Consider the following 27,696-nt stretch of genomic DNA (forward strand, 5'->3'; position numbering starts at 1 on the left):
CAAAAGAAGCTGGGAAACATAATTTCGAGCTAGCAGTCATGTGTCTATCAGTCTAAAAGAATGACCGATAGCAAGAATGCTAAATTCCACAGGAATGGTGAGGCACATCTTTAATCCCAGATCTTGGGAGGTAGAGGCAGGTAAATATTTGTGAGTTCAAGGTCAGCTTAGCTTCCATAGAGAATTCTAGGACAGCCAGAACTACATAGTGAGATCCTGTATTTAGAGGGGAAAAAAAAGAAAAGAAAAGAAAAAAACCAAGCAAGCAAGCAAGCAAGCAAGAAAGGTTACATTTCAGCAGTTCTGGGTACACAAGACTTGAGCCTGTGATGTATTCACCTTACCCTAGGACTTGAGTTCTAGTCTCAAGGAAACCACTTATTGCCACTGTCTGTTCATCAAAACCACCCTTCTCTTCCACAATGCCCTAGTTGCTGATAAACACATGACTGCTAGCTAGAAATTATATTTTCCAGTTTCCTTTGCAGCTAAATGTAATTAAATATGGTGGCGTGATGTGATTGCTAGGCCTCAAGCTTTTTTACTCTCTTCCTGCTATGAGCTGGACACTGTGTCTTCCATGCTACAGACAAGGATAAAAGATATGTAAAGGCTGCTTTGAACTTTGGTCGACTTGGCTGAACAGCAGAGCATCTAGAAGGCAGTGATCTGGTTTGGAATGACTGACTGGCTGGGACGCTAGAGCTATTCTCTGCTCAATTCACTTAAAACTCTTTCTGTTCCCTTTGGCATAATACATGAACTAACACTTGAATATTGTTGGAGCGAGATTCTACCCGTTCTCCCACTGTTTTGTTTTAGTTTTGGTTTCTTTCTTTCTCTCTCTCTCTCTTTTAGATGGGTTTCTCTGTGTAGCCTTGACTAGCTGGGAACTCCCTCTGTAGACCAGGATGACCTCAAACATACAGAGATCTACTTGCCTCTGCCTCCTGAGTGCTGGGATTAAAGGTGTGTGACACTACCTGCCCAGTTTGTTTTTGCTTTTGAGACAGGATCTCATGAAGCTCAGGCTAACTTCCAACTTACTATGTAATTGGGAATGGGCCCTTGAACTTCTAATTCTCCTGTCTCCACTTTCCGAGTTCTTTCAGTGGCCTATGTCACCATGCCTAGTTTATGTGGCGATGGGCACTGAATCCAGAGTTTTGTTGATGTGAGACAAGCATTCTACCAACTGAACTATATACCCGGCCTCCCGCTCTCTTTTCTGAGACAGGGTCTTGATATATACAACCCTTACTGGTCTGTAATTCACCGTGTAATCCAGGCTGGCCATAAACTGTGGTGATCTCCCTGCCTCTGACTTCCAAGAGCTGAGATTACAGTGCGTGCCACTATGCCTAGCTTCAAGTTCTATCTTAAATAAATTAAGTGTTTGAACTCTGTAAGTGAAATTACTAGGTGAGTATTCACGGGCAAGCCAGCACACCTTCTCGAAGCTCAGCTCGTTTATCTGGAGTAATAGTGCACTGGTTAGGTTACCAGGAGACAGCTGAGATACTGAGCCAGTCCTGGCTGGCCTGGCAAGCAGAGAGTGCATGTGTGTAGACGGTTGGCTGCAATTAGTTGTTGTTTGGGAGGTTATTTTGAGACAAAGTCTCTCTATGAAGCCTAGGTAAACCCCAAACTGGTAACTCTCCTGCTTCAGCCTGCCAATTGCTAGATTACATGTGTGCTATCAAGTCCAACATTACCTCTAAATTTAATAAACTCCTATTTTTCAATTGTTTTTAAAAATTATTTATGTATTTATATATCTATTTGTGTGTGTGTGCATGCACATGTAACAGAGAGAGAGAGAGAGAGAGAGGAGGAAAGTATCTCGGGTTGTTGGGTTTGATGGCAAGCACCTTTACCCAACTCGTGTCACCTTGCTGGCCCCCAGTAGACTTCAAATATAGAAGAAAGGGAAAGAGAGATGAAGCATTGCTATTTCAAACCCGCCATGAAAAATCAAGACTTTTCTTGTGGAAAGGGGGGATGTTTTTCTTTCCTTAACTTTAGAACTCAGCACTATTTTACTTCAAACCTCACACGGAAGATAAGACGAACTTACTCAAACCACGTGGCTATGAGTGAGGGAGAACTGGGTCTCCCGTAAAAATCTGGGACACCTTCTTAAAGGTGAAAGGACTGGATCCTGAAGGCATGAAGGCAGATATCCCATCTCAAGAGCTGAAGGGCCAATTGTATAGGGCCTGGTTTGAAGTCACTCCTTCCCTTTGTTGGACCTCTTCTCTGAACATGTAAACTGCCCGTGCTCACTCAGCACGGGCTGTACTAAGCGCGGGAAGCCATTATCACACTGGAAGCTTATCACACGCCAGGCCCTGTGCTGAGCACATAACAGCTGATAGCACCCGGGAGCCATCGGTTGAGTTTATCTGTATTTGAACATACTTTAGATTAAAAAGAAAAAAAAAAAAAAACAACAACAACAACAACAAAAAACCCAGAGGCTCAGAGAATGGCAAAGTGGCTTTGCTAAACGCCATATATGGAGTTTGGAACCAGGATTTAAACCTGTGTCTGTATGACACCAAGACCCAGGTTGGTCTCCAGTTGTTAGTTAATATGTATATGTTGTTCTCTGAAACAAAGTCCAGGCAGAAAGAAAGAAGGAAAGCCCTGCAGTTGGCTTTGGTGATCCCTGAGGCTGAAAAGGAGGCAGGCCATCATCTCTGTCTTTAATTCAAAGAAGCTCTTAAGGGGAAACTAGAGAGACCTGATGATAAAAGAAATTAGCAACTGCCCGAGCTGGGATGGTGTGGCTCAATGGGTAACACACTTGCCTCAGAAATAGGGCGACCGGAGTCAGGTTAATAACACTCCTATAAAAAAGCCAAGCATGGTCACAAGCAACTGTAACCCTCCCATAGGGAACAGAGATAAGGGGTCCCCAGCATTTGCTGGCAGCTGGTCTAACCTAAAGGGTGAGCCCCAGGTTTGATGAATTGAGAAGTAAGGCAGAGAGCAACTGAGGAAGATATCCTGCAGAGACCTGATTCCAGATGGCACATGTATGCGCATGGCCTCCTTCACACGCATGACACACACACACACACACACACACACACACACACACACACACACGAGAGAGAGAGAGAGAGAGAGAGAGAGAGAGAGAGAGAACTTTCAAAAGGCAAAAGATAACATCTTACAATTAAATAACCAGCAATAGGTGTGGAAATAATATCTAAACACTCCCAAAAGGGTTTCACTGTTTAGTTATTTTTAATGATTTCTTTATTTCATCTTACATGGATGAATATTTGCCCACGTGAATGTACATGCACCATGTATGTGCTTGGTGCCATCAGAAGTCACAAGAGCAAGTCAGATCCCCTGAAACTGGAATTACTGATAGTCGGCCTTGGGGTGGGTGCTGGGAATCAAATTTAGATCCCAAAGTGGGGGACCCAAGAGCAACAAATGCTCTTAACCACCGAACCCTCTCTCTCCAGCCCTAAGGGCTTAGTATTTATAATACATAAGGCTTTCTCATGTAAGCTGGGCCTGGTACCACGAGCCTGCTATCCAACTACTGAGAGTGAGTCAGAGGACTACGAGTTCAAGGCCTGACTGTGCCATAGGGAGAAGTCAAGGTAAACCCCAGGGACTCAGTAAGACCATACCTCAAAGTAAAAAGAAAATAGAGCTTCAGCTCAGCGGCAGAGCCTATGATATGGAAGGCAGTAGGTTCAACTCTACAGTATACACAGTTCTAAACTGTTGAGAAAACTCCACACAACCCCAACAGAGCCTCCAGACAGTGGTGTGAACAGCAATTCAAAGGGAAAGAAACACAAATAGCCAATATCTTTAATAATGATCAGATAAATGGAAAGAAAATGGCTCTTTCTATGCACTTAGAGAAAGCTTTGAAATGTTCTTAATGCCCAGGATAGCCGAGGGTGTGAGCCTAAGGATTTCTTAACACAGAGCTGGCAGGGGACAAGATGGAATTGGTTACGTCACTTCAGGAGACATTTTATTTGCACATATCATCAGATCAAGAAATCCCTCCATTAAGGATTCACCACAAAGCATTTTCTACAGACATGCAGGGTAAATAGACGGGGCCTTCTGGCAGCATTATTCCTTACTCCAAGACATAGGAAACAGGGGGCATTTCCATCACTGGGGGCTGTGGAGGGGAATTGCTCACACTCAGGAGCTGAGGCAGGAGGATCTCTGCAAACTCCAGGCAACCCTGGCCACATAGAGTTCTAAGCCAGCTGTGTTTACAGTATGAGACCCTGTCTGAAGACAAGAATAGAACGAGCAAATGACAAGACAGAGCCATATTTTCTCACTTAGGAAGGGTAGGAAAATATACTAGGAGTGTGGGAAACCAGTTGAAGGAAATATTAGGGGCTTGGAAATAGTTCAGCTGGTGAAGCACTGGCCTGATAGGCAAATATCCTGGGCTTGATCTGCAGCACCCCACAAGCTGGGTGAGGTACACGCCTATGAACCCCGCACTTCAGGGCAGAGGCAGGAAGATCAGAAAGTTGAGAGCATCCTCAGTTCCTTAGGGAGTCTAAGCCTCACTGAAACGAAAGGGAGATGTTATAATCCCAATTATGTAAAAGTGCATTAGTGTAAGCATATTTGACATATGTGTTCATTTTGCATATTGGAAAGAAGCTCTGGGATTTCTGATTTATATTTCCTAAAATGTTACGAGTATTTTGGTGGGGGGAGGTGCTTTCCCTGGCCTGTGGCTCTGTTTCCCATCAGTGGCTCTCACCTGAGCAGTGCAAAGGGTGGCCGCTTAACATCCCAGCGCATTCTCATGGGAAGCTCGAGGTGCCTGTCCGACAGAGGAGACCGAGCTCGGAGTAGCTTCCTGTGTTTTTCCCATCTGTCAGGGAACATATCAATGATAACTAGTCCCACTATCTTTAATTCATTCCCAAGCTGACTCCATCTCACTCTTTGTTTGAGACAGAGTCTCATGTAGCCCAGGCTAGCTTTGAACTAAGAAAATAGTCTAGGCTGCTTCTAGTTCCCAAGTACTGGGATTACAGGCGTGTGCTATCACACCCTTACCATAAATTCTTAACCTTCCAGACTCCAAACTGCTCAGCAGGGGCTGCTGGGAGTCCTCCATGTGAGACTCTTGTCTTGTGCTTCAGCTGACCTTAAACCTCAAAGTGTACAGCACCCCCGCCCCCAGTTCAAATCAGCTGGAGGGTAGCAGCTATGACTGTCCATCCTCAACCTTACCCTAGCACTGTACCAATTTTTAAATATATTTATTTATGTATTTATTTTTATGTGCCTGGGTGAATGTCTGTGCCCCATGTATGTGCGGCGTCTCTGGAAGCCAGAAGAGGGCATCAGAGACAGAGTTACAGACCGTTGTGAACCTCCATGTGGGTGCTAGGAATTGAACTCAAGTCCTCTGGAAGAACAGCCAGTGCCTTACTTCCTTTGCCATCTCTCCAGCCCCTCACTGCACCAACTACAATGTCTTCTCAGGGCCCAGCTCATTTGAGTCCTCGTAACATGTGCCTGTATTGTCGGTGTGACTCTTCTCTTGCAAGGAGAAAAAAACCAACGCCTTGGGAGGTCCAGTCACCTCTGTATCTCACAGGCACAGAGTGGCAAGCTCAGGCTGGGAGCTGTTCCTTCATTCAGATTCAATTCCTTCACCAGACTCATCCTGGGCATGGGTCAGGCCCTGCAGAACTGGGGTGTGCCTTGGACTAATTCACTGTGCCCCAGTTTCTTGACCTCTGAAATGGAGACAAACTACCGGGAAGAACTCCTGACGGGGTGGGTGGATACTGAAGCAGAAGCTGGAAGACAATGAGTGTCTCCTGGCCCTCCTCATGTGTCTCCATCATTGTTGCACACAGTAGGAATGCTGGAGCATGCATTCACTAGGTGCTGACAGTGTTTTTTAGTTGACACTAATCCTGACCCAGCACTTGCAGCATCAAAGCGTCGTGAAGAGTTAGCCTAGGGTGGATTAAGGACCTCCTAAGGATCACCCAGTAGTCAGCTAAACCCTTAAGCTGCCTGGGAAAGGGCTGAGATCAGGCTGCTCATTAATTTATTCAGCAATGCCTGTTGAGCTCTTAGCTGAGTTGGACGGAGGACAACAATGATGGCAGTGTGCCACAGACATTCGGTTGTTTTTCTGTTGGTCTCCAATAAGGAAGGTGACACTCTGGGACCAGGGGGAGCCATGTGCAGTGTAACTGTGAGAAAAAGACATCTGTAGGACCCTGGTGTTTGTGGAGGACACTCAAAGTCCTCTTCCATTGGAATTGTTGCCCTAACAGGGAAGTAGCAGCCTTTCCCTGAAGTCCCTTCAGGTATGTGGCTCACCTGTAGAGGGATGCCTTACCCAGCCAGGGCCATGCCAATTCCAGAGCAGCCTGTATTCAATGACTAATGAGACAGAAGCAAAAAGGAGTGTACTGGTTTAACCTGGGTCACATTTATTTATTTTTTTAAATGATTTTTAAAATATTTTTTTATTTTTTTAAAGTTTATTTATTTATTTATATGAGTACACTGTAGCTGTCTTCAGACATAACAGTGGAGGACATGGAATCCCATTACAAATGGTTGTGAGCCACCATGTGAATTGGAATTGAACTGGGACCTCTGCAAGAGCAGTCAGTGCTCTTAACTGCTGAGCCATCTCTCCAGCCCCATGGGTCAAGTTTAAAGGGCCCTTTCAGCTTCAGAGCTCTGCATTCGGCTGGCTGACTCTTGCTTGGCTGGCTATTTGCTCCTTTGAGCTTCCTCCTGTCCCCTGTGAATGTGGATTCTGTAGACAACAATCTCCTGCAAAGAGAACACCTTCTTGGAGTCTGCTTACAGCGGTCTTACTGTTGTACTGACCCTGTTAGGTGGCTAAAACAGCCCTCCTTATTTATTTATTTATTTATTTATTTATTTATTTATTTATTTATTGTTTTTTTTTTTTTCCGAGACAGGGTTTCTCTGTATAGCCCTGGCTGTTCTGGAACTCACTCTGTAGACCAGGCTGGCCTCGAACTCAGAAATCCGCCTGCCTCTGCCTCCCAAGTGCTGGGATTAAAGGCGTGCGCCACCACCACCAGGCTAACAACCCTCCTTACATGCTGCATTGACTTCAACTTTTCACGTGTATGTTTGCATGTATCTGCGGTATGTGAGGCTGGAAGAGGGTATTGGAGCCTCTGGAGCTGGAATTAGGTAATCGTGAGCCTCCTGATGTGGGTGCTGGGAACTCTGGTCTTCTGAAAGAGAAGCAAGCACTCTTAACCACTGATCCATCTTTCTGGTCCTTTTCTGTTTTTCTGTTTGTTTGTTTGTTTTTTTTTGAGATGGACTCTCTCATATATTCTAGGCTGGCCTTAATCTTAATATGTAGCCAAGGTTGACCTTGAACTCCTGATCTCCCTGCTTCTACCTCCCAAGTGCTGAGAGTTTGAAGTTTGCATTAACCTCCATGGCAGTTCTATGGTGGATGTGCTGTTAATTAGGACTCCATTTTACAGAGAGAAACACAAGGTTTTGGTGATAAAAGATAAATAAAAACAAAGAATGTTGGCCCAGGGAAATGGGATGATGATGAGGAAGAGGAGGAGGAGGATGATAAGGCATGCTTTGTCTGTGCCATGACTGAGTTCCCAGCCTTTAAGAAGCCATAATTTAAAGACCTGGGCAGATGCTGCCCAGGCAGGAAAATGAAGTCCTCAGGACAGAAGGGTAGCAGGCTGCTTTAGGAGACGCTGTCTGAGGAAGAGATGAAAGACACCACAGGAAGCCATGTACTAAGACTCATGGGTGAGGGGACTTTGTCTGAGGTCAGGCAACTCTTGATACTGTTCTAGAACTTGTTATACTGTAGTGAGACTCCGAGCTCACTGCTTTCTCCTGCAGCTCTCAGGGCTAGGACCTGGTGAGCTGTTCTAGTCTTATCTTCTCTGTCCGTCTGTCTGCTGACCAGCTTGTCAGTGGTCCCTCTTGGGAGGGTGACAGGCATTTTGATAGTTTTTGTTTTGATCTTGGGAATTAGGGCCAGGACCTTGTGTATGCTAGACAGGACCTCTACCTTAAATCTACAGTTAACACTCCCTCTCCCCCACTTTTTTCTTTTTTTGACACAGGAATCTTACTAGGTTAGTCTAGAACTCACTCTGTAGTACAGGCTGACTTCGAACTCAGCATCCTCAATGCCAGCTTACAGGTGTGGGTCACCATGCATGGCTTGGTGTGGTGGTCTTGTGTTCCCTTCTACTTGGAAGACATTGAGAGTAAACCAACTAACTGCTTATTAACTCACCCTGAGCTGGTTCCTCACTTACAGAGAGGGCTATTGCCTTTTCAAGTAGCAGAGGAAAAATTTTAGCCTCTTTTTATCGTTGGAGAAACCAAGGCCCACAGAAAAGGCAATCAAGGTAGTGTCCAGCCCAGGGACAAACCTTCCCAACTGAATTCTGGTCCGGGGAGCCTGGGCAATGCTGGGGCAAACACAGAGCACTCTTAGCTCAAAGGTCTGTCCAGAAGACTCTTTCTTTCCATCTGTCCCAGAAGGCCCTGGGATCTAAGAGTAGAGCTTTGCTTATCTACAGAACACACCCTGTCACCCACTCTTTGTCCATGTTGCAGGCATTAGAGCTAGCGCTCACACAGCGTACCCTGGGATAACTCACAGCTGCTAGGGTCACATGCAGGAGCACTTGGCACTAGAGCAAGGGCCAACGATTTGGAGACAGAAGGCTCAATGGCCTTGCTCTCGAGTCTCTGGGATTTACTGTCTCCTAGAGAATGCACCACTGCCTGGCCCTAGCTTTATGTGGAGCATGTTGGACCAGGTCTTTCTCCTGGCCTTCAGCCTGTCTTCCAGCCTTTCTCCCACACAGTAGGGCATCTTTTCAGAGTCGACAGCAGAGGGCGCACTAGAGATTTTGACTAGAAAGTTAAATCTTGCCCGGCTTGGGCTAGCACCACACCCCTCTTCTGTGGAATGAGGACTTAGATGGTCACATAAAGTTGTCATGAGCCCATTAGATCTTCCTGGTGTGCTCCAGATGCTCCTTGTCTTTCCCATAGAGTCCACGAACTGGTATGCGGCCCTCCCTTTAATCAAGGTCCTGTCCTGTTCCTCAAAACATTTGTCATTCCATATTGTTGATCCCATCAAGTGTACCTCCCTGAAGCTGAAGTGACCTCCACCCCAGCCAGCTGAACCTATTCCACCTGTTTTCTGGACAACTCCCTTCCGTGTTCCAAGAACAGTCTGTTTCCAGGTCTGTCCCTATGATTCCTTGTGCACCAATGCACAGAACAAACATCTCTATACTTTACTGAGGTGACTAAGAGTCTGACAGTGTGCTATAGTCATTACATGGATGAAGTATGAAGTGTGTGTGAAGCATGTATGGTTCAATCTCTGCCAACACACACACACACACACACACACACACACACACACACACACACTATAAAAGCATCAAGACCACCTCTCCCCAAGGAAACCAAAAGGGCAGTGTCATGGGCAAGTGAGACAGTCTCTGTCCAAAGCTGGGGCTGCCTGCATCTTCAGGGACCACCCAGTTCCTGGAGTCCTGGTGACTAGGAAATCAAATAGGTTAAGCTGTTAACTGGCCTGGCAGCAGCCTGGACCTCTCAGGTTATGTCAGACAATTGCACAACTCTCAAGACATTTTCAAAAGAAACTATCAGGTTTCTTGCCCTTTGGGCTGTTGGGGTTGGGTGCCTCAGGTCCACTTTGGGCCTGTAACAGCCTCAGGCTTCTTGCAGGTACTTGAGAGTGGGGTTTGAAAAGGAAATGGAAACTCAAAACTGTAAAGCAACCCAGTTTTATTTTGGTTTTCAAGGCCACCCGGAGCATGGTTCCACTCTGCAGGGGTTAGGTGTAAAAACCTTCCCTCCCCCAGGCCAGAGGCCCAGGAAAGGTAGGGTACAGGGAGCTGGCTCCCTAGACCCAATCCGGTTAGTGGGCTGCATGAGAAGGAAGGTCAGGCAGAGAGGCCTGCAATGGCTCAGATTGGGGAAAGGGGGCGGAAAGAGGGCGCAAAATTCAAGAACGTGGAATCCGAAGGCTGGTTCAGTCCCCTCCATTAGACCGCTGAGGCTTGGGTATGAGAAGCAAGACCCAGTTGTCATCTGGCAGGAAGCAGGGCCTGGAGGCAAGGCAGGTGTCCACAGCTGGAGCCGTCTCGGCGCCTAAACCCTGCGCCTCCACCCTCACGGAGGGTGTGTGCGGGTCGGGCCACCGGGCGCAGAGTCCCGCGTCTCTCGGTGGTGGCGCTCAACAACTCACCGAGCCGGCGGCCGGCGCTGACCCCAGGTCCGAGAAGCAATCGAACTCGCTCTGGCCGAGGAAGAGCTCAGGCAGCTCGCGTACACGGTGCAGCCCGAGCTCGAGTTCCAGCGACGTCAGCGCCTCCTCGTCGATGAGCTCCGCGTCCATGCAGCCCAGGGCGGGCGGCGGCGGCGGCGGCGGCAGCGGGGAGGCGGCTCCCGGAGCCGGCTGTAGAGGTGAGGGCCCTCCGGCGGTTGCCGGGGGCGCCGGGATGCGGCCTGGAGACGGTGTGGCTGCAGACTGCAGGTGCGTGCTACTGGCGCCCGGCGGCTGCGAGACGGGAAAGGGCTGGAAGGAGACCGGCGACCCGAAGGAGCCGTATGCCAGGGTCCCGGGTGGCGGCGGCGGTCCCAGCTGAGCCCCTCGCGGCCGCAGACCGCTGTCCATGCCCGGGCCTGGGTATGGCTGCAGAGTCCGGGGCGCGTGCGGGCCGTGGGCGTGCGGTGGCACCTGTAGCAGGCAGTAACCCTCGGCGAGCATCAGGTGGTCGGCCATGGCAGCTGGCCGACAGTCAGCGCACGCCCCGGGTCTCGGCCAGCGGCTTCTCTTGGGCGGGAGACCCCGGTACGGTGCGGTCCCTGCAACTCAGCCAGGCAGAGGAAGAACAAATCGGATTCGTTCACTGTCTCACCCGGGTCTCCCAGATCTCCTCTCTTGTGCGCTGCCCCACGGCAGTAGTTGCAGGCCGCAAAAGAACCTGACTGCCCAAGGCTTCGCAAGCTTTCGCGCAGTGCCTCGGAGTCCCGCGATTTCTTATACCAAGAGGCGGGATCGCCACGCCCCCTGTCTGTCATTGGCTGGATGAATCCCTTTGGGCGGGTCGTGTAGGGTCCAAGAAGGCATCGGCCCCGCCCCCTACCAGAGCTCCGCCCTTCGGGCCTTCAAGGACGTCCCAGGTGGCAGGCACTTTGATGGGGCTGGGTGGTTGACATTTTTCTGGGGCTTGGTCAGGCCTTCGAGGTTCTGGTTAGTGAGAGTATGGGAGTAGGTTGAATTTGCCAGAAGATGAGGTGGGAGGGTCAGTTCCTGGAGCTTCAGACTCTTGGGGTCCACTCAACTTACTAATTTTTCAGACTGAGTCTCAGAGGCAGAAGAGATTTCCTGGAAACACACAGTAAAGCCTTTAAGATTCAAACCCGGGACTTTGTATTGCACTTCAGCGAAGCAGTGTCCTTTGGAGAGGTCAGCTCTCTGTTCCTGCAATCCCCAGGGAGCCAATTGCTCCTTCTCTGGTTCACACTGTGCTGTCTGTTGAAGCTTGTCCAGAGTTGTTATTAAAGTAATTTATGGGCATGTCTCCTGAAGGACTTGTTCATCTTCTTACCCTCAGCACTTGGCCCACAGCCTGGTCCAGAGCTGGCTTTCTGTAAAAGTGGAATGAATGAGCGAATGATGGCGTGAATTGCAGCTCATTCACCAAGCTGTGGCTTCTTCCTCCGTAGGATGCTGGCAAGAACAGCAGAGACCACACGCGCTTATGGCGAAGGTTAGCCGAGGCTGTGTGTGTGTGTGTGTGTGTGTGTGTGTGTGTGTGTGTGTGTACAGAGTCCTCTATAGTACCTGGCACATACATATGCAAATGTTCCTTAATTTAGTGAAAGGCTGGATATAGGGTTGGCTCTAATAATCATCCGATGGGGGATTTTCACAGCTTTTTTGGATCACAATAATCCTAAATTGGAATTTTAGAGCGCTCTTCCTTCTACAAGCACCTTTCTGGGGTAGAGTATTAATTTTTAGCCCTATTTTGCAGATAAGGAGACTAAGGCACCAAAGGAAAAGAAGGCTGTGCAGGGGCCATATGCAAAAAAATTATTCCTATATGTGAGAAGCTCTTTGAACCACAGGCATGCCCGGGGACAGTTTCCTGGAGCCTTGACTTTCACGTGCTGGCTTTCCCTCTTCTGGCTCCCCTCCTCCTGCAGCAGCCTCTGGACTTCCTAGAACTTTGGTTTATCTTAGCTGGTGTAAAGGGGGAGAAGTTTAGCCGCAGAGTTCAGAGGCCCAAGTTCTAATCATAGCTCTATCTCCCGCAGGCAGGCATGTGACCCTTAGCTGTTGGGTGGGGGCAGGGAGACATCACTTGATTCCATAGGGCCTCAGCTTTCTGCTGTGAAAGAAAGTTGGTGGTCCTTTTCTGGGTGCCCAAGAGCATGTGGGAGGGTCACAAATTTGTCCCCTTCTCCAGCCTAGTGTAATGAAAGCCATGGGCTATCTCTTTTTCTCCAATAAGGCTCCACACAGAAATTCTTAAACCTGACTGGACCTCTGTCTCATCTGGGGGCTTGCATAGTTAGGGGGAACTCTAATTAACACTGATTTATTTATTTATTTATTTATTTATTTATTTATTATTTTACACAGAGCCTTGAAGTTGACATTCTTGGGTTCTGCCTTCCTAGTGCTTGGACCGTGGGTGGTTTTGAATCACGAGACTATGTTTTAAAAAAAATTGCCCTGACATAGCTGGTCTAAGGATGCCATCATTTGGCAGTGGCTACATCACAGGCCAGTTTCCCTTTTAGAAAACGTGTGTGTGAATAGTGCTTTAAAAATTTCTCTAATCTGGGGCTGGAGAAATGGCTCAGCGCGTAAGAGAACTTGCTGTTCCTCCAGATGTTTGGTTCCTGCTGTCCACACTGGGTAGCTCACAACCACCTTTAAATCCAGCTTCAGATGATCTGATAGCTTCTCTTTACTTCTGTGGGTACCCATATATATGTCACACATGCATACACAAATCAAAAATTAAAATAAAATTTTTAAACTTTTTTTAAAATTTGGTAAATAGGCAGCAAATGTCTACCTACATCAGACATCAGTCAATTTGTGACTTTCAAACTTCCAAGGTCATGAAATTGTCTGAGACTCAAACGGAAGCCACACACATTGTGTCCACAACACAACTGCACGTATGCTTGGTGCGTTACCAGAGGGTTAACAACTCACCGGGGGACGGTGGAGGAGGCTACTTCTGTAAAGGGCTTGCTATACAAACTTGGGGGCTTGAGTTTGGATTCCCAGAACCCACATAAAAAGCCGAGAGTGGTATTACGTTCTTGTAATCGTGGTGCAGTAGAGGTGGGTCAGGGAGAACTTTGAAGCTTGCTGGCCAGCCAGACTGGGCTAATTTGCGAACTCCAGGTTCAGAAAGAGCTCCTCCCTGTGTCAAAAAGTAAGATGGGGGTTGGTGGTGGCCAGTGAGATGGCTCAGAAGGAATGGTGCCTGCAGCCAAGCCTGACAACTTGAGTTTGATCCCTGGGACTGCTATGGTAGAAGGAGAGAGTCAACTTCTAAAAGTTGTTCTTTGACCTCCACATGCACATCATGGCACATATGCACACACACACACACACACACACACACACACACACACACACAAATAAATACATATAAATACAGAGGGAGACACCAGACTTCATCCTTTGGCTTCTGCATGCATCATGTACAATGAATGTACACTTGAACATATATGCATACATGTAACACACACATGCATACAAATCTATTAAACTACTTGGAGACATACAGTGAAGAACAAAATAAGTAAAAGGAGGCCCTGCATGCTAGAAAGTGACAGGCAGCGTGGGAGCTGTGAGAAATGTAAGGGACAATAAGCCCTCAGGAGAAAAGCACACAGGGTGCAGACTACGGGGGAGTCACAGCAGTGGGGCTAAGCCTCATTGAGACGGTGAGGTCAGGGCAGAGGCTGGAAGAAGAGTCAGGAATGACAGCTCATGACTGTGAGCCTGTCACATGGAAGCTGAGGCAGAAGGATGGGTGAGTGTTTAAGGTCAGCCTGGACTATAGTGTGAGACCCTGTCTCAACAAAACAGAAGAAGAAGAAATGAATAAAGAAAAGGAAAGGGGAAAGGCTGTCAGCCACACGGTGTCTGGGGGAGGAGCTTCCAAACAGCCATCATGATGTCATCTTCAGCCTATGAACTCTCAGGACGTCATACCTGCTTGTATGTTTGCATGCCTGGTGTTCCTGGAAGTCAGAAGAGGGCTTCTGGTCCCCTGGAGTTTGATGGAGTTAAGGAGAGTTATGAACCACTATATGGGCACTGGGAATTGAACCTACTTCCTTTACAGGAATAATACATGCTCATAACCACTGGGTTATCTCTTCAACCCCAACTTTTGAAATTTTAAATTGAAGATGCTCAAGTCTATGAAAATATTCCCAAATGGAATAAACTCCAAAATCTGAAGCATTTCTGATCCTAAGCATGTTCCATACTCAACCTGTGTTACGGTTCTCATTTCACAGAGGAGGAAAGCAGAGGGACTAGACAACATCACTCAGATATTGGTGGAGGAGGGCCTGCCTTCAATTCCCCTCGCCCTGAATGTGGAAGAAGAGATGGTGTGATTCACTTCTCATGAGTACAACAGAGCTGGTGAAGACACTGCTAAGGCATGAAAGGTGCTGTGGTGTGCTCTCCTCCTCCCTCTACTCCTTCTCCTCTTTTTCCTCCTCCTCCTCTTCTTCTTCCTTCTACTCCTCCTCCTCTTTGAGATGATGTCTCATATAGCCCAGGCTGGTCTCAAACTTGCTATGTAGCTGAGGATAGCCTTCAATTCCTAATCCTCATGCCACTGTCTCCCAAGTATGGAGATTACAGTGTGTGCCACTACATCTGGCTTTGGCTTTCTCTTGAAACAATCCCATGATCTGGGGGAAGTGAGCTGCCATGGTGTAGAAACACTCAAGTAGCCAAGGAAAGGCCCAGAGGACAAGGAACAAAGGCTTCCCGCCAACAGCCAACCTGGCACGACAGCCTCTCACCAGCCTTTGCAAATGTTTGCCAGCCATCTTGGATGGGGACTCCCAGTTCCAATCAGGCTTTTAAATGTCTGCTCCCCTGTATCCCTGTTTGCAACCTCATGAGAGACCCAGATTTAAGTGATTTCTGAATTTCTGACCCCCAGTAATGGAGGTATTAAATGTGTGGGGTTTGCATTGCTATGTGTTGGGGTAGTGTATTAAATGGCATGAGAACCACAATATTAATAAGGCAGTTTGTCTCTTTTCCATTTCTGGAAAGGGACTCACCATGCTCTAATTTTTTTAAGAAGACATTTGCATCTGAACACACTACATGGTTCACTTATTTATTGTTTAAGTGCTTATAGCCCTACCTTAGGCATTCCAGCTCCGTAAAGACAGGGGACTAGCCATTTCATTTAGGCACCTAAAACATTTCATTTTTTATGTGCCTGACATTTCATTAAATATAAAATATTATCGATTTAAGAAGATCTTATCTCCCCTCAAATGTGTGTGTCTTCAAATGAATAAAATATGGTTGTAAGTGCTTTGAGTATTCAAGTCAGAACCAGAATGACACGGTGGCTCACACCATGGAGGCTCACACCTGAGAGCCTCAGCTCTTGGGAAGCCAAGGCATGAGGACCAAGAGCTCAAGAGTCAGGCCAGTCTGGGCTACACAGTGACACTCTGACTTTTAAAAAAGTTAGTGCTGGGAAGTAGTGACACACATTTTTAATAAGAGCACCTGGGAGGCAGAGGCAAGAGGATCTCTGTGAGTTTGAAGCCAGCCAGCCTGTTCTACACAGAGAGAGTTCCAGACAGCCTAGGGTATGAAGAGTAACCCTGTCTCAAGAAAAAAAAAAGTAGGTGGAATCATCTAGAAGTAAGAAATCCATAGAGACACAACACCGATCTCTGGTTACCAGGGGCTGGTAGAATGGGGGAATGAGGTGGGGTTTTTGTTGTTTTGTTTTGTTTTCCTGTAAAATGCTTTGCTCATTAGATATGGATGCTGGCTGCAGAACAGGGTGAATCTGTTAAATGCCATAGAATTCTTCCCTCTAAAATGGCTTATTCTATGTTATGCAACTTTCATCTTAATTGGGAAACAGAACATACTACCCACCACCAACCAAGCCCTGCATGGATTCAGCCAGTATCTTCTTTTGTGTTTCCTCTTTTCCAGCTGGGGAGGGAGATGTGATATCTAGAAGAGTGGCAGCTGCTTTTCAAACCTGAGGACCAATGGTGATGATGATGATGATGTGGAGGAAGAGGAGGAAGAGGGGGAGGAGGGGAAGGGAGAGGAGACAGCAGTAATAACAGCTAATGCTTAAGGAACTCTTATTGTGCAGCAGATACCTTTCTGAGCCCTTTACAGATTAATGGATATTAATTTAATGTTCATGGCAACCCTTTGAGATGAGAAAACTGGTACAGAGAAAGAGTCATGGCCCATGCTAAGGATAGCAGTGTGAAGCCTAGTTGGAACCTGTGCTCTCTGTGTACCATGGAACCTGCTAGAGCAGCCCAAGGTTCTCTGAGAAGTAGAGAGGACTCTCCTCTACCGAGAGGTCCCACTGCCCAGCAGGAGCTCATCTGCTCTAAATATTATGTGTAGTGTGGTGTGCACAGCACAAAGCTTTGTGGATGGTCCTGCTGAGGCAGGGAAGTGGGCTTTGCCAGCCAGGGGCACAAGGAAACAGCCAGGAACTGCAGCTAGGCTAAAACAATGGGCATTTGTGTTTAGGGGATAGGGCAGACCTGGAAGGGTGAAAGTGTGTGATGCTGAAAATATCCATGCATTGCTGCCTGGGCTTCTCACTGTAGCTCAGGAAGGAGAAATGGCAAGAGAGTTTCGCAGAAAAGAGAACTGAGCATCTGAGAGGCATTGCCCAGTTAGCAAGGGTCAGGGTGGGACTTGAGCCTGGCTCTTCTAACTTCTGACCCACATTAGCTATGCAAAGGTGGTCCGTCTGTGGCCACCCTGACTCCTTAGAGCAGTGTTTCCCCGACATGTGGGTCATGACCCCCTTGGGTAGGGCGGGGGGAACGTTGAGCAACCCTTTTACAGGGATCACATATCAGATACCCTGCTTGTCAGAGATGTATATTACAGTTCATAACCTAGCAAAATGACAGTTATGAAGTAGCAACAAAAATAATTTTATGGTTGGGGGGTCACCACGCCATGAGGAACTGTATTAGGAAAAAAATACAGTTACAAAATTAGGTCACAAAATTAGGAAAGTTGAGAACCACTGCCTTGGGGGAAGAGAGGCCACAGAAAGGTTCTGAGCAGAGAATCGTGCTCCTACTGGAATGTTCTCTTTTGCTTGAGGACAGTATGGGGTGGGTGTGAGAATTGCTGAGGCATGGCGGACTCATCCATTCACTTATTGATTCCTTCATTCAAAGATAAATCTGAACTGGTACTGATTGCCAACCACTCCCCACCACAATGGAATTTACACCTAAGTGACAATCCCCAGCATGGCATGAACTGGGTGTGGTGGTGGTGCACACCTGTAACTCTAGCATTTGAACTGGGTGTGGTGGTGGCGCACATCTGTAACTCCAGCATTTGGAGTTGAAAGCAGGAGGGTCAGAAGTTTAGGGTCATCCTTGACTACATATTGGGTAAGATTAAGGTCTGCCTGGACTACATAAAAAAGACCTTGTCTAAAACAATGGAGGAAAGAGATGGGAAGGAAGGGGGCGGGGCTCTGGAGATGTGTGAGAGAGCTGGCTCTGGTGGTTTGAATGAAAAAGGCTTCCAAAGATTCATGTTTGTGTACTTGGTCCCAGTAGGTGGAACTGTTTGGGAAGGATTAGGAGGTGTGGCTTTGTTTGAGGAGGTGTGTCACTGGGGTGAATTTTGAGGTTTTAAAAGACTGGCTCCATTTTGAGTTAGCTCTCTCTGCCTCCTGTTTTTGGTTTAAGATGTGAGCTCTCATCTGATCCTACTACCATGCCTTTGTTTTACCATCACGGACTTTAACCTTCTAGAACTATAAGTCAAATTAAACATTTTTCTTTTGTAAGTTGCCTTGGTCATGATGTTTTGTTATAGCTAAAGAAAAGCGACTATCTACTACAGTGGCATTGTGCTGAGTTCTGAGGAAAAGAGGGAACCAATTCTGCCAAGAACAGAGGAACGCACTCTAGGCCAAGGAGCACTGTGTGCAGAAGAGCTCGGGAGGGAAGAAGCTGGCAGGTTGGAGTCCTAAGGAAGCTCAGGAGTGGAGGCTGCTGGGTCCAAGCCAATGATCAGATGGGCAAGCAAAAGTCAGACCATGAGTTCAGGTCAGGGAACATGGTGGCTTTCAAGAGGAATGGGGAGCTACTGAATCTAGAAGTCACTTTGGTGTCCCATCAGGCCCACAACCCTGTGACATGTGGAAAAGAGAGATGAAGGAGGAGACAAGGGACTCAAATACCCACAGTAAAGTCAGCATAGAGGCAGAAATCAAATCTAGTCCTTAGAATTCTGCTGAGGATTTGTAACGTGTGTTTTTACAAGTTCATTTCTTATAGTGATAGGTATATTTGGGGACACTTTGTATGATGATATACAGTATGTGAAAATAATGCACTATAAAAACACACGTTATCACACACACACAAAGGTTCTCGATACCCTCATGTAAAATGGTTGCAAACAGACTGGATGTGGTGGCCTGTGCCTTTGTTCCTAGCTCTCAAGAGACAGAGAAAGACAGATCTCTGAGTTTAAGGCTAGCCTAGTCTACATAGTGAGTTCCAAGACAGCCAGTGCTAAAGAGACTTTGCTTCAAAGAAGAAATGGTTCAAATAACTGAGTGCATTAAGTCAATAACTTATACCATAAAGTCAATAACTGAGAATAAGTCAATATCTGAGAATATTAAGTCAATAACTTAGAGCATTAAGTCAATAACTTTCATCATTATGTCAATAACTTACAGTTATTATTAAGTCATTTCTATGTAACTTACACACATAAAACAGTATAAACAACACATAAGTGGTTGTTATATGTTGCTTTGTTTAGGGAATATTGACAGGAAGTTTCTCTGTGAGTTTAGCAATTTGGGGGAAAATATTTTAGTTTGTGGTTGATTAAATCTGTGCATGTACCTAGGGATACAGGGGGTGGACAATTAATTTTTAAAATATCTCTAGACATATAGAAAAAGGAGGGAAATGAGAAGGGATAAGAAGTGTCTGCAGGGCTGTCTGTATGGATTAAAAACACAAGATGCCAAGACTCCCTGTCATGGCAGCCCCTGGGTCTAATTGAGTCCAGACCCCAGTTCCTCTTCTTTACTGAATGGCTGCCTGCAGCACCTTCTTTACCAGCTCAGTTCCTCAGTCCTGGGGACCCGATGTGAATCAGACTCTGGGACAGTAGGTGCTCCAGAGTTCCTGGAGCTCCCTGAGGGTCAGGCTGGGACCACAGCCTTGGTTTTCATTCTCCAATTCTCTTCCTGCCTCTTCTCCTGAGAGCTCTGCTTCCAGAAAGGCTGACCTAAGACCCCCATGTGATGAGGCTGGCTGTGGGCCGGAGGCTGACACACACTGTCTCACTCCATCTGTATGAGAACTCTTGCAGGTCCCTCTCTTGACCTTGCAGATGCTCTCTGAGATGTCCCCTTTCTCGTTTTACTCCTGGGACTCCCAGTTGCATTCATGACCCACTGTTTCTGGCCATAGCCTTGCATGCCCTAGCTCATCAGACTGAAGTGGAGCACAGGTGTAAGTTGGGCTAGTTCTTTCTCTCTGGAAATTTGGAATAATTCACACACTGAGCATGAATGCGGCCATGACAACTCCTCCCCAGCTCTCTACAGGACACCCAGCTTTTGCCCCAGGTATCAGGTAAGTGGAAGATGCTTATCTACAGAGGCAGAAGGATGAAGTGATTGTCAGAGAGAAAAGGAGTAGATGGGACAGAGGAAGTCTAGCTGGATTCCTGGGGGCTTATCAGTCATTGCCCAGTCCCTCCTGTGGCCTGCTGTCCTGGGGCCAGGGATGCTTAGTTTTCTGATACAGTCTTGACATGCTTCAATTGGCCCAAGATGCACAAGGAGCCTGAAGATGCAGACGTCTATCCTCATTCTGCAGACAGGAAGGAGGCTGCTCTTCAGCTCATGGGAACCACAGGAAAGGGTGTGGTGAGAATTTGCATTTGCTTGTTCCAAGGTCAGCCTCCTTCTACTATGCCTTCTCTGTCCCCAGTGCCCAGGTATTCCATAGAGTATAGGTTTGTGGGCACACGAGGCTGTGACTTTTGCATCTTAGTTCTAGACTGATAGAAACTGCTTCCACAGGCCCAGGAGTTTCAGATCTGCTTAAGAACATGATAAGCATGTCACCTGCCGTTGGAAGCTGTTACCTCTAGCCTGGTATACAGAGATATACTGCAAACAGATTCTGTGCCCAGCCTTGTAGCCAGGCTCAAAGCATGCCTCAGAACCCTTGAATCTTCCCTAATGATGGCTTTGATGTTGTCAAGAATCAGAGGCCTGGTACAGCCATGGGAGGGGCATCTGCTCCGAGAGGCCTTGTCTCACCAACCTCGAAGAATCAAGATGATAAATATGTCAGTGGTGAGCCCAAACCAGGCAGGTCTCATTCCTTCCCCTGTGCCACAGCTATTCCTCCCCCACTGAGTTATATTCCTGTCCCTAGTATCTGCTTTGATGTCAAGCACAGAACAGGTAAAGGGGGCATTGACTGAATGCCTGTCACTTAATCTTGTTCTATGGGTGCTGTGGCCATCTTGTTGCTATGGCAACACTTTGAGCAGGACAAGGCTAATAGAGTCGAATTTGCTGTTTTATGTGGGAAGGGTTGGGATAGAACAGTGGAAGAGGATGAGCTCTGGGAACACTCTGGAGTCATGGCCTTAGATTTTACCTCAGAGTCTTGAAATATGAGAGACTGTGTGAGTGGTTGAGCTGGCTCACTGGTCAGGAGCGTGTGCTGTTTCTCTCCTCTGAGAGATCCAAGTTTATTCCCAGATCCGGTATCAGGGGGCTCACATCTGTAACTCCAGTGCCAGGGAATCTAACACTGGCCTCTGTGGGCACCTGAAGTCACATGCACAAATCCACACATAGACGCATCCACATAATTAAAAAATAATAAATTTTTTTTTTTTTTTTTGTTTTTCCAAACAAGGTTTCTCTGTGTAGTCCTGGCTGTCCTGGAACTCATTCTGTAGACCAGGATGGCCTCAAACTCGGAGATCCACCTGCCTCTGCCTCTTGAGTGTTAGGACTAAAGGTGTGTGCCACCATCACCTGGTAAAACAAATCTTTTATTAAAAGAAATGCTAGGAAAGCTATTCCTTCTCTTTGAGCCTCAGTTTCTTCATCTATACAATGGAAGTGGGCTTAACAATGATCTGACTGAGTAACTGGGAGGATTAAGCGCCCAGTACTACACTTCACATTTCTATCTATACAAACTAAGAACTCAGTAACCCCACCCCCTACTCATATTTTCCATAGCACGTGGCAGATGGCAAAATATTCAGAAAATGCTGGGTCAGCCTCAGACCATCCTTGACTATCCAGCTTTGCTTATGCTCCCTGTGGACTACAACTGTATGAATAAGCCTGGGAGGGACAGGCGGATAAAGCGCTTTGCTGAGCCCAGGTAAGCCACAGTGCAGAGCCATGAGATAACGGGTAGCTGACTCCTGCCTTAAGGATAAGCTCACTGTTGTTACACAGCAGAAGCTGATTTGAAGACAACAGAGTAATAGGAAGCGCTGTATGACGGTTCTCAGTGTGGACTTGACTATATTTGGGGCTACTCTGGACACCTCTGGGTGTGTTGGATGCTGGTGCCCTGCTCTCTGACTCTGGACAGTGGGTCCATCTACCTCGTGCTCCACTGTCATGCCTTCCTACTGAGATGGACTATACCCCTTCTCAAACTCTGAGGCAGAACAAACTCTTCCTTTTCTTAGCTGCTTCTGTCAGGTAGATTTTTACAATAACAAGAAAGATAACACAGGCCTGGATGAAGTGTCCTTAGGGAGCAGGTGGTCCAGTGTTCTTGACGTGTCTCTTGTCTTTGATTCATTTTCTGCGTATTAACTTTATCAATGCCACAGCTGCCTTCCACCTATAGAAAACGTGTATGCCTTGCAACTTAAGCTAGTGATGAAAACCCAAATATATATATATATATCTCCCTGTCTAAGCCATCCCTGGGAAGAAACTCACCAGCTTAACTTAGGTCAGGCAGCTCCTTGGAGGTGAGACAGAAGCCAGGCGCCACAGCCCAGGCTCTGCCCTGAGCTTGATGCGTGTTAGTTAACTGACTTCAGCCTCATAACGCAACGGACCAATCAGAGCTTTCGTCTTAAGAAAACTGAGGCACAGATTGCTGAGGAAACTTGCTCCAGATTATACAGCTGGAAGGAGGCACAGCTAGGATCCTTCCCACGGTTGCCTGACTACAGAGCCCACACTCTTAATAACCATATTCTCCACATCTCTCTCATACCAGGTTTCTGGGAAGGGCTGAAGGGCTGAGGGCTGGGCAGGATGAAACTCCACAGAAGGAACTTGTTAGTAGCCCAGAGAGGAGGAGACTCTAGGTATTCTTAATCAAACTGAATTCAGATCTGAATGTCTGCCGGTGATGACATTGGAAGGCTCTAGGAACAGTGGGTGGACATTACCAGGAAATGATTCAATTCAATGGAAGGGATGTCATCAGTCAGGGAAGTGAATGTTCAATGTTACCCAGCAAGTCAAAGTGTGGAGAGGGATATTAGTGGTGGTAGGGTAGGAAGAAACAGCACCCTGTCTCTCTGCCCGGCTCCCTAAGGACCTGCTCTTAGGGGCTGTGCAATCAGATCTAGTTGTCTTGTGGGTAGGGCCTTGATTGCTTCTCTCACGAATGTGCCAGTTCCCTGAGGGATAATCCTGTGCTCTCTTGACTGTCTGGCCCAGAGCAGTCCTGGCTGGGTCTGTAAGAGGTGGGCAGAGGACTCTGTGTGGTTTGAGTTCTTCTTCCTGCACCTGGAGAACATAACTGGGCAGTGAGGAGCCACTACTGTGCCTTTGGGCAGCGTGGTTCTGAGTCTGCTGGGAACTGTCCTCAGGAGGGATTTCCCAGGTACATCTTGATCACTTTAATGAAGAAGGACCGGCAATGGAATGGTCTCTATTTTTCACACTCTGAGCAAGTAGCACCTTAAGGGAATAAGGAAAACTGGGGTGGAATTATCCTGGGGGGGAAATGGCACTTTCCCACAAGGTCTGCTGTACCCTTCTTGGGAAAAGAGCAAGCTCGTGGTACCCTAGTGTTCATGGTGACCGGGGAAGAAGTCCTGGCTCAGCTGCATTACTCCTAGCTCTTTAATCAGAGCCGTGTTATAGAAATCCAATATGAGTCATGCAAACAATTGGAAATGGTCAAGTGGCCACATTTTACTAGACCAACTAAGCAATGAGGCCCTATTGGTAGTCACATTTTAAAAGGAAAAGAAAGATGAGTGGAATGTATTTCAATGATTAATGTAACCCTTTCCATCCAAAATAACTTCATTATAATATTTAATTAATGTAAAATTTAATAATAATAATAACAACAACATATTGCTACAACAACAACTACTATTATTATTGTAGTGTTGGCAATCAAACCCAGGACCTTGTACATACTAAGCAAGCACTCTTCCATCCAGCCACACTCTGGCCCCAAAGCTATCATGGGTTATTGTACTAAATCTTGAAAGCAGATATGTGTTTAATACTTAATTTTAAAGAACATTCTCTCTCTCTCTCTCTCTCTCTCTCTCTCTCTCTCTCTCTCTCTCTCTCTCTCTCTGTGTGTGTGTGTGTGTGTGTGTGTGTGTATACGTGCACATTCACAGATGTGTGGAGGTCAGAGGACAACTCACAAGACTTGGCCCTTTCCTTCCATTATTGCAGATCCCAGAGATTGAACTCAGGTCGTCAGGCTTGGTGGCAATCACCTTTTACTCACTGAGCCCTGTCACAGGCCCATAACACTATAGTTTTAATGTCCTGCCTGTCAGATGCTTACTCACCAGCACGAGAGGAGTGCCTGCCATCCTAGACAGAGATTTTTTCGAGCACGTGTTCTAGATATGAAGATCCAGAAGCCTCAGAATTTCTTCCTCTTGGGAGGACTTCAAGGCCATGCAGTCAAGTCTCTTTGGCCCAGTGAAATGAATGGCTTTCCTCAAGGGCTCCTAGCAAAGTTGATGTCTACTACCCTGTGTCCTGTCTCCCCAAAACACCTCTATCCCAGCAGCCTCCTGCCAGGGGAGATGGTTTGTTGACAGCTACCATCACAGTGTTGAATGTTAAAGAGGAATGGCAGAAGGCAGTGAAAGAGGCAGACAGGAGTCTACCCTGGCAGACGCCCTCTCCTTTTTCCTTGGAAGGGGATTCCATTGGAGGAAATTTTGGGGTGGCTCTATCCATCTGACTGGGGATGGACTGATCTCCTCCCCTGTTTCCTGGCTCCTCTTTCCATGGCTGTTGCTACTTATAATGAGCTAGCCCCAGCTAGGGAGCTACAGGTCCAAAGATAAAAACCCTGGGAAGCTTGTGTGTGCTTAGACTTCTGGGCAAGTAGTAGTCCATGATGTCTGGGGAAATGAGGCCGGTCTTAAGAAGACCGGTGCCAATGTGTACCCAGCAAGCCTTTGCTAGACACATGGAGGAGAGCGGGGAAAGCGGGTGAAGAGAACATGGCTGAGGCCAGGCCAACTGGAGCACCAAAGGTAGGGATAGAGGAAAGGGTAGTGGCGTCTGGGGTGCCTGGCTTGCTCCTTCATCTGTAGAATCTCACTCTCTCACAGCAGTGGGAGGTAGGCGGTGGTGCCTCCATTCTGCAGAGAGAAAAATGAAAGCTGGAGTATTGTGGTGACCCTCTGGGTTCAGGGCCCATTTGTCAAAGGCTGACATTTCTAGGTGTGTATTCACATGTCCTTATGCAGCCATTGCCAAGAACCCAGCAATGACCAAGTTCTTGGCTGGCACTATTGTGCTTGGGAGGGTGGGAGTCTCCTTCACTGAACTTCCTGGAAAGGCCTCCTGCAGCAGAAGCTACCACTCCATGGGACATTGAAACTCACCCAGTTACACACGTGTTCCTTCTCACACTGGATATGAATGAAGGACAGCTCCCAGAGGCAGTGGCTTGCTCTGGCTCCCGTGTAGATTGGGCAGCTTCAAGTGAGTTCTTAGCTTCTGGGCTCTGACTCATGGCAGCTGTGGGAAGTCATGGCCAGACCTGCAGCCTTGACTTTCCCAGCCAGGCAATGGGTAGTACTAGTCTAGTTTACTTGGCTGGGCCTGGAGCCAGGGGGCTGGGAAAAGCTGAGCACAGCATATCACAGGGACCTCTCCCTCTCCCTATTCCCAGGGCCACGAGCAAGCACAGTGCACACCTCGCTGCAGGCAGTAGCCTTTGTAGTTAGTTCCCAGAGGGACCAGGTTAGGCCCAAATCTCTAGTTCCTGGCACAGGCAGGGCAACCAGCTTTTCTGTGCTGTTGAGGAATGCTGGCTTCAGCACTCCTGGGGTCCCTTGGTGCTGGGTAAACCTGGACTCTGGCACTGAGTTCATTAGTTGACAGTTAAGAAATAGGGGCTCCGCAGTTAAGAGTGCTTGTTGCTTTTGCAAAGGACCTGGGTTCGATTCCCAGCACCCACATGGCAGCTCACAACCATCTGTAACTCTAGTCCCAGGGGATTGGGATGCTCTCTTATGACTTCTTCACAGGTATCAGGCATACACATGGAGCACATATATGCATGTAGGCAAATATATATATATATATATATATATATATATATATGATCTTATCATATACATATATATGATAAGATAAATAAATCTTTAAAAATTTAAAGACATGATGAATGAATGGATGAACTATGCAACAGTAAATGAACAACAGTGTTGAAAGGGAGGCAGATGGGGAATGTCATAGTTAGGGTCATCCCTGCTGTGATGAAACACTATGACCAAGCAACGTGGGGAGGAAAGGGTTTATTTGGCTTACACTTTCATATCATAGTTCATCACTGGAGGAAGTCAGGACAGGAGCTCAAGCAGGGTAGGAACCTGGAGGCAGGAGCTGATGCAGAGGACATGGAGGGATGCTGCTTACTGGCTTGCTCCTCCTGGCTTGTTCAGCCTGCTTTCTTATAGAACTCAGGACTACCAGTCCAGGAGTGACACACCCACAATGCACTGCTCTTCCCCGCAACACCAATCATTAATTAAGAAAAATTCCTTACAGACTTCCTACACCTGGATGTTACAGAGGTATTGAAATTCCCTCCTCTCAGACGATTTTAGCTTGTGTCAAGCTGACATGAAGCTGTCAGGTCAAGGACCACCATGCCTCTTCTTAGAGAGGAACTGAGAACCACACGATTTTCGTATCCAGGTTGTACTTGCCTGTCACCTGCCTTTCTGTAGTGCCAAATCTTTGGAAGCTGCTTCTCTTTGAGCTGTTTGTTTTTATAGTACTTGAGATCAAGCCTAGCATGCTGACCAAACACACTACCACCCCAAGCCTTCGTCCCAGCCTTCATCTTTTGTTGTTGTTGTTTGAGACAATGTCCCACTAAGTTGTCCAGGCTGGATTTGAACTTGTCTCAAGCCTCCCAAGCAGCTGAGATTCCAGGCCTCTGCCTCCAGGCCCAGTTTGCTTTCTTTGTATTTTAAGGTGGTTGTTGTTGGTGGGCTCCCTGCAGCAAGAAGCTGCTGGGTGAATGGATCATTGTTTTTGACTTGAGATTGACAAGGACCCCACAGAGGGAGGTGAGGCTGCTCCCCATCCATCACACAGCCATGAGCCTCAGTGGCCCTGTGTGTTTGGATTCAGACCTTGTTCCAGCCATTCTGGTTGTGTGTTCTTGGGATTAAATGAGACAATGTGCAGACAGCCCTTTGCATAGTGCTCAGAGCAAGTGCCCCAGAAATGCCATCTGCTGTCGGTTTTTGTTTTGTTTTTGTTTTTGTTTTTTGATCTGGGGTCCTGGGTATCAACTGTACTCACTGTGCGGTGCAGTGGTGGGGGCTGACACACCTGTCATTGTGGGACCTTGACTAATCGTATCTCTTCTCTGTAAAGTGGATTCTACCTCAGCTAGGATTGGTGTGCCCTGTGAAAACTAGGGTGCAGTTGGAATGGGCCAAGCACAAAGCAGGTACTCGGTGGCATCCCTTGTCCCTCCCGTACCACCTAAACTCTTAGGATAATATTATTTCCGTTTACAGAAGAGGAAACAATCGTTAGAAGGGACGCAGAAAACGTTTGTTTAGTGAATACCTGAATGAGTGGGAGTATGAATAAAGGAGCGGGCGGGCAAGCGAGGTGCTCAGCTGATGTGGGATGCATCCCAGCGGTAGGGAGCCGCATCTCTCCTGGGAACCTCCTGGCCTGCGTAACCACTCGGCTTCGCCTGACAATTGGGGCTGCGGGCCCGCCGCTGCTCCCCACCCAGGTGTGGGGGCCGGGGAGTTAATGGGTACGGGGCGCTTGGGGACCTGCTGATGAAAGGGGC

General features: G+C 47.4%; 1 protein-coding gene across 1 annotated transcript; it reads right to left on the reverse strand.

Moving 5' to 3' along the window:
* Positions 1-9,838: 9,838 nt before the first annotated feature.
* Cited4 (Cbp/p300 interacting transactivator with Glu/Asp rich carboxy-terminal domain 4) lies at positions 9,839-11,105 on the reverse strand. The gene has a single exon (XM_034502791.2). It carries the CDS (start codon positions 10,853-10,855, stop codon positions 10,307-10,309), a length of 549 nt encoding a protein of 182 aa, XP_034358682.1. The 5' UTR covers positions 10,856-11,105; the 3' UTR covers positions 9,839-10,306.
* Between the last annotated feature and the right edge of the window lie 16,591 nt (positions 11,106-27,696).

Source organism: Arvicanthis niloticus, chromosome 5 (genome assembly GCF_011762505.2).
Source record: "Arvicanthis niloticus isolate mArvNil1 chromosome 5, mArvNil1.pat.X, whole genome shotgun sequence".
NCBI lineage: Eukaryota > Metazoa > Chordata > Mammalia > Rodentia > Muridae > Arvicanthis > Arvicanthis niloticus.

What these genes read in the sequence shown, in the direction of transcription:
- Cited4 (XM_034502791.2), bottom strand. Translation starts at nt 10,855, where the DNA reads ATGGCCGACCACCTGATGCTCGCCGAGGGTTACTGCCTGCTACAGGTG.